At 40.4% G+C, this 13,471-nt stretch overlaps 1 protein-coding gene across 8 annotated transcripts in view; it reads left to right on the forward strand.

Annotated features, from left to right (window-relative positions):
* EHBP1 (EH domain binding protein 1) overlaps positions 1 to 13,471 on the forward strand; it is a 229,358-nt gene that overhangs the window by 24,873 nt on the left and 191,014 nt on the right. For all 8 annotated transcript variants that reach the window (XM_076334976.1, XM_076334977.1, XM_076334979.1 and 5 more), the window contains exon 3: positions 7,330 to 7,387. In XM_076334976.1, the coding sequence (XP_076191091.1) occupies positions 7,330 to 7,387 (58 nt within the window). The remainder of the gene's footprint in view (positions 1 to 7,329; positions 7,388 to 13,471) is intronic.

Genomic DNA, 13,471 nt, shown 5'->3' on the forward strand with positions numbered 1-13,471 from the left:
GATTTAGTAGGTCTGACTGCACTTGTAAAATAGTCAGTGTCTTGCTTTGTCCCATTTATTTTGTTTAAACCAAGCAAAGCCAGACTAGAACTTCTTTTGAAAAGCAAAGCCTAATCTTGAGACATAAGTCTTGTAGAAGCCAGTCTGTTTAGCTGCAGCTGTATTTAAAAAAAAAAAGCCTAAAATACCGTTCACAAGGAAAATCCTGGTCTTTTGACAGCTTGTGTAGTCTTGAAAAAATGTGTAGAGACCTCTGGTGGGAAGAAATGAAGGAGGAATTTCCTGTGTTACGTGTAGAAAGTGAAGACACTGAAGTGGAAGGATCTCAGCTATGGTATCCTCTTGCTGTGCCTGTTTTAATGAAATTTCCCAGCCTTGCTAAGACTACTGGATGGTTGCAGTGAGGGAAGAACAAGCTTTGTCTTATTTTAGGGGGTTGATGCATATTCTGCAATGAGTTAGGTTGGGAGACTGCTGTTTTAATTCAGAGAGTCTAATGTGGTAATGCTGTGAGATGGTTTAGAAGTCTGTTCGCAGGCCTTATGTGGGAGTCTGCAGTGGAGAAGTGGGAGTAGACAGGCTAGGCCAGGTGAACATGTCAGCCATCCTACCTGAATTTGCTGGTGGATGTGTCTTGGCATCTTGTACAACTACATTGAATGGTATCTGGGTTACGAAGTGTTTTGAATACCCTTAACTTCCATGATGGAAGTTAAGGGGAGGCAGGGAAGAAAACCCCAAACCCTTCCTGAAATGCAGAGCTTCATCTTGTAATGTACATCATCTTCCAGTTAGCTCAGATGGGTTTTATCTGCATGGCATTTTATTTTCTTCTTAATGTTTCTGGCTTTTGCAATCAGTGCTGTACTTTCACTCAGTGAAAGCACTCATTTGGCAAATGCATCAACATATGACAGCATTCTTACCAGCATCTCTAGGCCTGTTTAAAGCATCGGTGGTGACTTGACTGCACTTCCAGGAGTTGGAATTTCACTGATCATGACCAACAGGAAATTCTGAAGGAAAAAAACTTAGTACAAGGCTCGTGAAAGGCCATTGATTAATTCCTTGGCTAATGGTAATACACGGCATAGTGTAGGTCCCAGCGCAGAAGACTGCACTTGCAAAGAGAGCTTTTCAAAATAATTATCTGTAAAATGAGGAAAAGTAACGTTCATCCCAAATTAATAGTGGTGTAGAACCAATCACATGTATTTTTAAGAGACCAGTAGAGAGCCCTGATAGCATTCCAGCAGTCGTGTAGAAGAGACTGTGCTGGTGGGGAGGGAGTATTGGTTCCTAATGAAAACCTTGCACGTCATGCTGGTATGCACAATGCAGAGGGGACAAAAGGTTATTTAAAAAAAAAAAAAAATTCTTATCAGAAGTACTTTGACATCAGTCCTCAAGTAATTATTTTTATCCTTCAATAGGTGCATCTGCATGCTATTGTGCTAACTCTGCTGCTTCTCTTGTTAATTATACTCTTTTAAGCTTGCTTCACAAGACTAATCTAGCAGCCTGTAATAATTAATGCAGTTCAAATCAAACACAGTAAAAATAAAACAAGCTTAACCAAAAAAAAAAAAAGGCAAAAATAATAAAAAAAAAAGGCAAACCCCAACACTTAGGCAATTAGATGCCAAAACAAACATGCAAGCTGTTGTGTACATACAAAAAAGGTACCTTGTGCATTACAGGCATTTAAAGATTATTGAATATTATTAAATGTAATGATACCTTGTTACAAACAAATACTGTTACCTATTTTTTTTTCTCCTTTCACCAAAGGGTTGTTAGTAATTGGTCTTGCCATTGGCTTCAGTGGCCATAATTAAAGTTAAGTGCATTTGCAATTCTTTCTAACAACAGATTCTAAACATAAGTCTTTTGTAGTTTTCTGTTATTGAGTGGTAAATTTGGTGGAGAAATAGGTCCTGGTTAATGATATCTGCTTCTGCTAAAAGGTTTACAAAACACGAGCTAACAGGAGACTGATTTTATGTCCTTCTTTCACAAATGATGTTTGGAGAGTTCTGTAATCAAAATATTGTGCCAAATATTTCCTGGAATGATCAAACCAAACCCCAGAAGACCTTGAATCTTGCACAATCTCCTTTTCAATCGGTGAAATTTGCGGTGTATAAGGTGATGAACAGATCACGTGTTTTTTTTCCAGTCTGTGGAATGTTTTTATTACTTGATTTGAAAATTGTGGATATGGCAAAGTCTGGTTCCAGTATTTTCTCTTATTTTTCTTTTTAAATCAGTTGCTGCAATGGGAGAATTGAAGATACCAGAATCATGGCTTCCATCTGATGGGAGAAGCAGGCATGGTTTTTAATTATGGATGTTCTATTAATCTGTATTTTAAATCTCTTTTTAGTTACTAAGTATGCAGGGCAATGATGAAGCTCTTTTTCTGAGCCACAAACTTTGAAATCATAATCTTACCTGCTTCTTTGCTGAGTAAGTTTTACTTGTAAATAATAAAATAAGCTTACTACTATAAATTGCCTTTCTTCAGGAATAGTTTCTTGTGAACCACACAAAAATGAGTAAATAGCAAATACAAGTTTATGGTAGGCTTTATAAAATACGATCTTTTGGATCCAAACTGGATCCTTCAGTACCAGCTGCTGGGTCCCTGCCTTTCATGGTGACAGTGTCTGATGCCCCAGTGCTGCTGTCTTCCTTCGGCTCCCCCTCCCAGGGGGCTGCTGCTACTTTGGCGATGCTGCATACTGGCATGGGGTGAAATGCATGGGGTGGAATGCAAAGCACCACCAAAGCAATCGTGTTAGGTTCCAGTAGAGTATTAAATACTCCCACTGAAAGGTTGGTGGTGTTGAATTGTATAGTTTGAAGCAATTAGCATGGAGATGTAGCTGTTCAGCTAAAACCCAGTTCTTTCCCCCACCCCAACCCCATCGTCTGAGGGTTAGTGGTGTGTTATTCCTTACCTTAAACATACTGGCTTTGCTGGAGCTGAGTAAGTGACTATCTAAAACCTGGTGGGTTTAAAAGAATGCGAAATGTTGTTCATGCAGCACAGGAAATTAACTTTTAAATTTTTTTTTATAGCTGACCGTTAGTATTTGTTCAGCTTGCACCGTTGTGGATTTTGTGTTTGGAATGATCTCTGAGTTTACAAAGTAAACTTATAAAGGAGACTAAACTGGTCTTCAGCCTAATTCTTCAGAAGGGATTTTATTTGCTTTTATGGTTGGTTAATGAGCAGCCCAGGTTTATGATGTTGAAGGAGGGGAGAAGTCTGAAGTAGGAAATACTAATTAAATGCTTTAAATGAGCAAACTGCATTATGTGGTTTTGGCTGTTTCCTAACACTGAGACATCACTAAACCTTGAATGCAAATTTGCTGATTAAAATATGAGCTGGGCTTTTTCTTCTAGAAGTATATTGGCATAAAAGAGCAATGAACAGATTGTAGAAGAGAAGGTTGCTCTTGGCTTCATTTGTAAAACAGTTCTATGGAGATACTTTTAAATTGTTGGATTTGTGACTTTCTTGAAGAAAATCCCTTAGAAAAACTGCTGTTCTTTGTGTTTTATTTGAGTTAAGCATGTGGTATACTTAGTGGGGAAACTCATCCTTTGGGATTTTTTTTGCCTTCTCTTCTCTCCCCGTTCTATTTTGCTAAATTTTCTGCCTCCATACTGTGATGGCCTTCCTCATTTTGTTTTGGCAAAGTACCTCTGGATGTGGATTTCTCTTATACTTGAAGCTGAAGGAGCAAAGTATACTTAGTACTTAACAAAATAAATATACTGGTGAAAGAGCCTAGGGGAGCAAGTGCTGGTCATGCTCTTCCATCGGCGTAGCTTGGTCTTCTCAGTCTGAGTTGAGACTTCAGTTGGCTTTTTCATGTTAGTGTTATTTCTTTATATTTCTGGCAGAGGGAGTTCTGCAAAATTGGGAAATAAATCCAGGCTTGGTGATAATTGTGTGTGTATGTGATGCAGACGCAGCTCCTGCTGGAGAACTGCATTGAAGCATCAGCTGTCTCTGACAAACTGTGTAAAGCCAAGCAAGCAATGGCGTGGTTTAAAATTAAATGAAAGAATTAGAATTAAATGTAAGGTCAATTACCAACCTGGGACATGCTCATACCAGTATCACAGGAGATGACTGTCAAGTCTTACTGCCCATCTCTGATAATTTTTTTATTTTATTTTTTTCTGTCCAGACTTGGAAGGATTTCTGCATTGAGGCTTGTCAACCCTTGACAATTGCTTTATGCTACTTAGTTTTTCAGAATAACTGTGTTGTGTCTACATATAGCCTCTTTACTCTTTTCTTTTTTTGAGGCATCTGGCATAGCCACGAGTCTCTTCTAGAGTACCCTGTAATGAAAAAGTATCTGCGTTGCAGGAATGTAGGTGTGGATTCATTCCTACTTTGAATTGACTCACTTTGGCGCTGACACTGACACTCCTCCTGTTTCCTCACTTTGCTGTCTTCTCTTGGCCCATTTGTTTGCACATGTGTATAACTGTTCTTGGGCCATCTCCATCGGCAGGCTGGCCTCCTGGTTTAAATGTTGCACCACGTGGAGTTGGGTGTGCTGCTTCACTTTTCCAGCTCGTGGCATGTTTCCCCCCTGGGGAGATGATCCAGTGCCGTTGTAAGAAAAAATCACTTGTGATGCTAAGATAAATAAGACAAGATCAAAACAGATCTAGAGGGACAAAGCAGCATTACCGTTACTTGAGCTGGAGCTGCAGGAAAGGAAGGGACCTGGGTAGGATCCTTCTTAGCCTCCTTCACGGGATCTCTGGAAACCTGAGTGCTCTTCTGATGAAAACTTATGGAAATTTACTCTTGAAATCCATGTGTTGGAATTCAGTGTTTTCATGATGTACTAAGTATACCATGAAGACTGTCTTTTTGTCTCTTACATGTTTCTGATGGTGGATATTCCTGTACACCTGAGAAGGCCAAGGCCACCGCCAACTATAGTGGCTGGCTGCCCTGGCGAGAAGGAACAGGGAGGAGACATGCTGCCAAGCACTGTGTCCCTTTAGGTGAGAGGGAGAAGAGGTGGAGAGCTGGTGGCAGCATGGACTTGTGCTCTTCCCATTAACCTCTGCAGGTGTTGTCCTGCCTTTTCCTACTGAAGCTGCTATTTGTGTGACTCCTGGGACAGAGAGTCCTGCTCTCAGACGGAGGGTTGTCTTCAGTGTAGCTGTCAGCACTGCAGAAATGCATATTCTTTTTCCTTTTTTTTCTTTTTTCTTCCCTAACCCCCTTGCCCCTCCAATTTGGGCATTTTTTTTGTGTTCAGAGGCAAGCTCAGGATTGAATGAGTCAAGGTTAAATTAAATTTGGTTCACAAGCTAGTTTCTGAAATTAGAATAAGTCAGCTTTAAAGTGCAAAGTGAAATAACTCCAGAAAAAATTGATTTGTCTTAGGCATAGGTTTGGATTGCTTTGCTTCAAGTAAATTGCTTGGGGGTGGGTTTTTTCCTGGTGGCACACACAGCTCCCATCAAAGTGAATGGGGGTGTGTGCCAACAGATGAGAATCTAACGCACCCAACACTAAGTGAGCAAAGAGCTTTTGAAGTGCAACAGGATGACCTCGTTACCAAGCAAGATTTTGCAGGAGAAGCCGTCAGCAAGAGCCAACCTACTGTTTAGGTCACCTAAACAAGCCATAAGAGTGAATTTACACAGTTTAAAATGCAGTTGATTATTTCACTTTCAATTTATCCCAACCTGCAAATTAAGGGATATATTAAAGGAGTAAGGTGTGATACAGAATAGCAAATAAAAGCCAGTGTCCTCATTTCCTTCACAGGATCTGCCTTTAACTCTATTTTTCAGGGGAACTTTAGTTCTGGCGGGGTTTAAATGTGAATCATAGGTGATGTAGTTGTTTTACTGCAGCCTGCAGAAATGATGAACAGCTTCATGGGAAGGTATATAATGTGATGGTAGCCAGCATTTCAGTGCTTAAAAAGAACTCTCAGACTATTAAACCAGTTGGGTTTTCATTTGAAAAGTTAGTTATGAAGTAGATACAGTCTCCCTGTGATAAAATACTAGGATAGCAGTGTGAACACTGCTTTTTTTTTTTATTCAGACTATTTGTGTGGATTATTTTGAGTGCATCTTATAAAGAACGCTTTCAGCGCATCATAGCTTGACTTTTTCTTGGTAACATTCATTTTTTTTTTTTTCCCCCATGAATTTTTTTTTAAGATGAAACAGGTTTTGCTGTTGGCTTTGGAAATGCAAGGATTCTTACAGTAGTGTCTCAAAACTGAGTAGCAATTTTTTTTCCAGGCAGAGTCACAGCTTCAACACTTTTAAGTGGAGATGTGAACTCCATTGAAAATCGTTTGTGGGTGGATTTGCAGTCAGCCTTGCTGATGGGAGTTGGGTCATCAGCCAGGAAACAAAGCTGGAACGGAGGGTCAGGTGTCTCCGGAAGGGGGGGTCATGGGTCTGGAAGCGACCAGAATTGTGGTCATACAATGGGAAGTGTACCATGGGCCAAAAAAAAAAAAAAAGCCTGGAAGTTAGGTGAATATCAGAAATCACTCGGAGACAATTGCAAAACTAATAAGGTAGAAGTAATATTGCTGTAACTATTAACCAAGAAATAAATCTTAAGAAATTTAAAGAGAAAATAGTTTGTACTGGAAATGTCCTTTATTGAGGTTTCCATCCGCATTCATTAGAAATACCAAATAAACAATTGCTTGGAGAGCCGTACTGAATTTCGGCATGCTTCTGAGTGAAAGTTGAGGAAGTGCTGATTTATCTGTGGTCATCCAAGGAGATTTTGAGGAGTAATACAGGACTCGATTCTCTTGTTTGAGACCTTTTGGGGGTGAAAAAGTAAAATTGCCCGTTTTCTTCGCTGCTTAGCAGTACCTTTTCAATATATCTGCTTTGAAACTCAAACTAGAGTTTGCATTGATGTTTATTTTGGGTACTGGATTGTTTCCAAGGTGTCTCTTAAAGAGGCTGGATCCTGTTCTCTGCCCCATGGAAGAGTTTCTGCTCAGGTGCACTGCTGGCTCTGGGGAGATGCCCGCAGGCAGGGAGAGCAGGAGGAGAAGGATGACAGTAGTGTGCAGATTGGAGGACAGCCTTTTTCTAAAAATACAGCATTATTTTTCCTGTTAAATGACTGATGCTGAGAGTGATTTTTAGATGAGCTATTTTTAAGAGATAATGTACACACTAAGGTTATTATGTATTGCAAGTGTTTTAATATAAACCGTTTACATATTGATTTTTATATATATTATATATAAATGTATATAAATTAAGCTGTTTCTTCCTTATCTTCAACAGGCAGCCAGATAAACTAGTGGTGGTTTGGACAAGAAGAAGCCGAAGAAAATCCTCTAAGGTTAGTTGATTGCTTAGTAAGTCCTAACTACAGTGACAAGAAGGATCAGCTGTTTGAGGGACTGGTTTCTTGAGTGTGGGGAGCAGCCAAATAAATGAGAAATATTTTAATTGTTTTTCTTTTCTTTTTAACTCAGTTTAGCTGTGAAGTTCAGAATAAGCTGCTGTAGATGTCAACGCTAATTTATGGAAACAATTAACTCTGATTTCAGCTTTGGTTATTTGTTTAGCAGAACTGTATCATCATCAGTTCAATTTAAGTTATTAATTGCTACACCTAATTAGAAAGGAAAATCTGTTTCACTACTAGAAGTGTATTAATAAGAAAAAAAGTAATAAAGAATCTGACATCACTGCAATAGGGAGATAAAGTCTGAATAAGAGGCTATTTCACAACTAGAAATACTACAAATCAAAAAGAATAAATGCAGGCTCTTTCAGCCAGTAGTGTATATTTGAATTAAATTTTAACATTTTACTTCCACAAACACTGTGAGGAAGCATGTGAATTTGTGGCTAATGACTTGGTCACCTGAGGAAAGGGGAGCTCCAAGTGAAGTCTGCCCAGTATTTGGGGATTCATAACGTTTATTTTGCATGCAGTTGCGTTTTTTGATGTGTAAAAGTTCGCTAAGTAGAGTAGCCCTCTCTTCTGCAAGCTTCACCTTACTTTTCCTGCAGTAAGACATCTGAAAGCCTTATGAGATTACTGTCTCTTTGTTAAATGGTGCTCAGTTTGTCTAGACTGCTGAATTTTACTGCTCTGACAGTAAGATGCAGTTAGCCTGTATGGAGCCTCCTTTGCGTCTGGGGCGAAGGGAAAGACGAGACAGTCTGGGTGTGTGGCTTGGTTTCCATAGAAAATGAAGCTTAAAAAATCCCACAACACTCTCCATTTACACTGAGATTGAAACAAATGGCAAGCGTTTCTAAACCTCTGCAGTGTCTAATATGACAATGTCTTGTATGGTATTGTATTATTGACTAATAAGAGTAAAATCTTCTGCCAATCCCAGCAGTCATTTGTTGCCCAGGGAGGTGGGGAGCCTTTATCATGCGTGCAGCAGGCAAGCAAAGGCCTTTGAACACTGGTCGTATTGCAGGTTTTCTTTTGTTGCCTTGTGTCTTCTGGTGTAGGGCTGTCCCCAATCTGTCCAAAAGCTTGTGAAGGGCAACACGAATGAGCTGGGGAAAAGAAGTGTCCTAACCACTGGGCAGGTTTGCAGGGGGAAGGAGTGCGTGCTGGTTTCCTCCCTTCCCAGGAACATCTCCTTTTCAAGATAACTCACCTGCACTTGTGCATTCCTTCTCCGCACAGCTGTTGCCTCTTACCCTGGATGGGCTTATGGCAGATGGTCTTGTCCAGAGAGGAAGTTTTGGAACTCAGCCTTTTAATAAATCTTTAACACTTCAGTTAAATAGAGATGGTCTAAGCTTTTTTTTTTTGGTGTATGCATGTAACTCAAAATGATACTTCCAAAAACTCTGGGATGGTGGAGAGAGGGCACCCATGATAGAGAAGATAGCTTGAAATAATTATGTTGAAGAACTTAAATGTTTAGAAAATGTGATATACAGTTTCCTACCCTACTCAGACTTTTGGTTTTTTTTACTGGTGGTACTCTTTCTCTGACTTCTTTTTCTGATTGTCATGCATATTTGCTGTATTTTGTCTTTCAACTTGAGGTCTAAGCTATTCTAAACTGCTTTATCTAAAGACTGGTTACTGACTGAAAGTGACTGCACAACCAAATGCCTACTCCAGTGTGTGCGTCCTAAATTCTACTTTAGTGTATGAAAACCCAAAGGTGTTACCTGGTGAGTAAACAAGGGTGTGAACTTAGTCTGGCACCTTTTCCAAGATAACTGCTCCTGTTTAATGTTTGTACTCTTCATCAAAGCCAGTCAGACTGTTCCTCTTTCGTTGAAGGATAAACTTACTCAAGTTTCCTTGAATAGCATGGTGTATATCTAGGCAGTAACTGCTGATGTATGGTGTCTGTGGTGGCTTACCCTGTGATAACTCTTCTATTTTAGCTTTGTTTAATTTCTGTAGAATAGAGAGAGAAAAGATAATATAGAACAGTAAATTCAATACTTAACACAAGCACTGTAACCCTAAAAAGCTTGGTGAAAAGCAAGGTATGTGTCCGTGAATGACTGGTTTGTTGAGATTCAGAATATGTTCAGAAACAGAAGCCCTAACAAAAGTCCAGTAGGGCTTTGAAGTGACGGGTTTCTGCCTGTGGTGTTATGGACATGACACCGTAGGCTCCAGTGCAACATTTCACTGAGGCAAGAGGATTTTATGATGCTAGCTCAGCTTTTTGGTCTTCAAGTCTTTTCAGCTGGGCCATAAAGTTCCAGGATCTGTCCTCCTGTGAGTGTCCTCTCTTTTGGTCACCAGGCAATAGAAGCAACTCTTGAATAAACTGGCAGATTTACCTGAGACTCAGAAAAGTCTTTTGCTAACTAATTCATGCTTAATAAGAACCCACAAAGATACTTTGAAAGAGGCTGAGTGGCCCTGAGGCCTGGGCAGAGGATAGAGTTAACTTTAAAGCTTAGGTAGTTGATATGATTTGAGCTGTTTGGGTCCAAGAGTGTAGATCAATAAATGTTCTTGATCTCTTAGTCATCCTGCTAGTAAAATACTTTACTCAACATTTTTGTCTCATCTAATTGCTTTCTTGGAAGCAAGTCAAATGAATATTTCCTCTTATTTTATTTTTGATGGACACTGGGCTCAGTGAGTACAAAGCATTAATAATTTTCTGTGTTTTTCAGCTGCTTTGAGAAGGAGGAGGAGAGGGATGAGGTCTTACCTTACTGTAAAGATGTTGTAAAGACTTCTTTGGGATAATAAGGGATATCCCTATGTTAGTTCAGACTCACAGAATGGTTGAGGTTAGAAAAGACCTCTGGAGGTCATCTGGTCCAACCCCTCTGCTTAAACAGTGCCACCTAAAGGTGGTTGCCTAGGGCTGTGTCCAGATGGCTTTTGAATATCCCCAAGGTGGGAGACTCCACAACCTCTCAGGGCAACTTGTGCCAGTGCTCTATCACGCTCATGGTGAAAAAGTGTTTCCTGATGTTCAGTGGGAACCTCCTGTTTCACTTTATGCCCACTGCCTCTTGTCCTGTCACTGGGCACCACTGAGGAGAGCCTGGTTCTGTCTTCTTTGCACCCTCCCTTCAGATATTTATATGCATCTATAAGATCCCCCCCCCCAAGCCTTCTCTTCTCCAGGCCAAACAGTCCCAGCTCTCAGCTTTTCCTCCTATGAGAGATGATCCAGTCCCTTAAACATTTTCCTGGCCCTTTGCTGGACTCTCTCCAGTAGCTCCATGTCTCTCTTGTACTGGGAAAGTACAAGAGATACGTCACCAAAAAATGTGGTGCAACTTGGAAGATGGTATGATGGTGTTACGGACGTATACTGAAACTGGCCTGCTTAACTAATGTAATCTTAAGATACCGTTGAGCTGAAAGCTGAGTTCTTGATGTCCTTTGAAGCCCTTATTTTTGTGGTTTTCTATGATTTTGATATGCCTTCTGGCCCACATACTTTCTTTCAAAGTAAACTACTAGCGTGGTCCTTCAGAAGAAATCATGGGAGACATCGTGTGCAGGAGTCTGAGTATTTTAGTTGTTACTGTGGGAAGCATAGGATAGGAGCTGTAGATATGTTAAATTATAGTAAGTTTCAAAGTGTTGCAAATAAACAGCAATAACCATTTAGAAAGAGCATTTAAATGGCAGTCTGATGGATGGATACAGGACCATAAATGTATCCAGCAGTTACTGACCTTAATGTATATTTAAGTTACTTACAGCTCTATTCTGGGATCCCCTCTATCTGGGCAAGTCTGATTTTGATGCTTTTCAAGAGGCGTGTCAAGACAAGATGGCTCTGTATAGCTGGGCATCTTCATCGTGTGTGCCAGGAGTTTACAGAAGATGATTTGCAGTCTTGCTATATTTGGTAGAATTACTGAGCATCCTAGAACCAAAATGAACTTCCAGCTTGGGGTGGGGAGTGGAAGTCAACATTCTGCTGGTGCAAATGTTGTCTTACTTCAAAATCAGGTACGTGGGGCTTGCCACAATTTTTCAAACCTCATTTAGATGGTTACTGGTCTCCATAGTTTACAGAAGGTGGAGCTTGTGGCAGTGGACTTGCTTAACTATTCCTGTTTGGTACCCTGTCACACTGGCATGTTGTTCCCAGGTTTTCAGGCCATGGGCTTTTGGACTTGGCTTTTTTTTGAGTGGGGGAGGAATGTCTTTGTTCTAGTGTAGAACAAGGGAAAAATGTGTTGTAAATATGTTTACCTTCATTTCACTGAGATGCTCTCGCATTTCCAGGCTTTGAACTAAGAAATTTCAATTTGAAAAGAGATGCTGCCGTGATGTCAAGGAGGTACTTTCTGCTCTTCCTGTGAACACATACAGGCTTGCGGTTGAATTATACACCTCTGAAGAATCAAATTTGCACTTGCTTCTCAGAGCCTGACAGAATTATTCTTCAAAGATCCTTTTTGTATCAAAGCTGAAAGAAGGTGCCTTGCTTGTGATTTCAGCACTTCCGCTGCAGGCTTATTGAAAACTGTTTAAACAGAGAGGAGAAGGAACAATGTTGGGAATGGGGGAAGGACTTAACAGTGAGAGCAGAGCCAAGGGAAGCAGAGGGACAGGGAATAAAAAGGATCTATATGTAGGGAGTAAAAAGGATCCCTTCTTGTCCACAACAGCAGCCTGCCCAGCCTTTTTTCAAGGATATGCCATCAATAAAGCAGCAGTTGGGTCACCTGCTTTGCTGTCCTTGGCAATCTGTTGCCTTTTCTGGCTACTTCGTTGCCTAGTGCCAGCCCTGCTTGTCACTACCAGCTTCTTCACTGACTGGAGTTACAAAGGCATGTTGTGACTCTGACATGCTGATGACTGCCTGGGACCAGCGCAGTTCAGTAACGGCACTCCTGGGGCTTCTCGGTTTATTAGTAAAGTAAGGAGATCGTGTTGGCTTGCAAATGCAAGCGGTCAAAATTAGGATGAGTCATTCTAATGGTTGGTGTGTACCCTTTTAGGTATATGATCTAGTCTTTAATAAGGCAACTGCAAATTGTTTTCCTACAGCATTGCTGCCTCATTACACAGACAGTCGTTAGGGAAAGCATGAGGACTGAGTGGTGAGCAAAACTGCTTAATCGATAAAGAAGTTGGAGTGTGGTTGTTAAAGAAGGTATAAGACATGAACAGAAAAGACTGCCTCACTGTTATGTGGTTTAATGCTGCCTTAGTGAATTCAGTTTTGTCCCATCCTCATCTACAAAGTTCCTGACTGAGGCTAGATAGAGTATTAAAGCTAGATTTGATATATCTTTCCATTTTGTGGGTGTCTGGGGCATATGGGGACTGACTTGCAGCAGCGTTGAGCGGCTGTCATTGCACTTAAAGTGGAAAAAAGTCTGCTTTGGAAAACAAAACAAAAGGTTGTTTCATGCTTAATCCCTATAAAGTAAGGTCCTAGATGATTTAAGCAGACCATGCAAAATTAGTGGAAACTGGCTAGTCTTTTGCTGCTTGTAAATTGGGGACCATAATACCCTTCTCTTTTCCAGGGATCCTGTAAAGTTAAATTTTGGTGACGTTCTGAGGTGCAGTGATGGATGTCCCAGAAAACTATGACAAAAATAAACCTGCATTCTGTTCTTTTTTTTTAATATGAAGCCCAATAGATAAGTCTAGAAACTGCTTGATGAGAAGGTGAAGAGGCTCTTTATCTGAGCATTATCTATTGTGGGCAGTGAATAAGGCAAGGTTTGGTGAAAGACATAGCACGAATCATGTATTTACAGAATGTCATGAATGCATATGTGTGAAATTAAGTTTGAACAGCCCAGTGCTAGAGAATCTGTTTCCTAGTGAAGACGAGGTTTTGCTCATTTTACAAGCATAGCAGTCTTTCTGTAGCTTTTTAGCAGTAATACATGGATGCATAATTACAGTTGTGCTGTACACAACTTACATACTTACATGTGGATGCTGATGAAGATCTTCATGGGAGGACCTGTGGGAATCTGC

Source organism: Aptenodytes patagonicus, chromosome 3 (assembly GCF_965638725.1).
Source record: "Aptenodytes patagonicus chromosome 3, bAptPat1.pri.cur, whole genome shotgun sequence".
Classification (NCBI taxonomy): domain Eukaryota; kingdom Metazoa; phylum Chordata; class Aves; order Sphenisciformes; family Spheniscidae; genus Aptenodytes; species Aptenodytes patagonicus.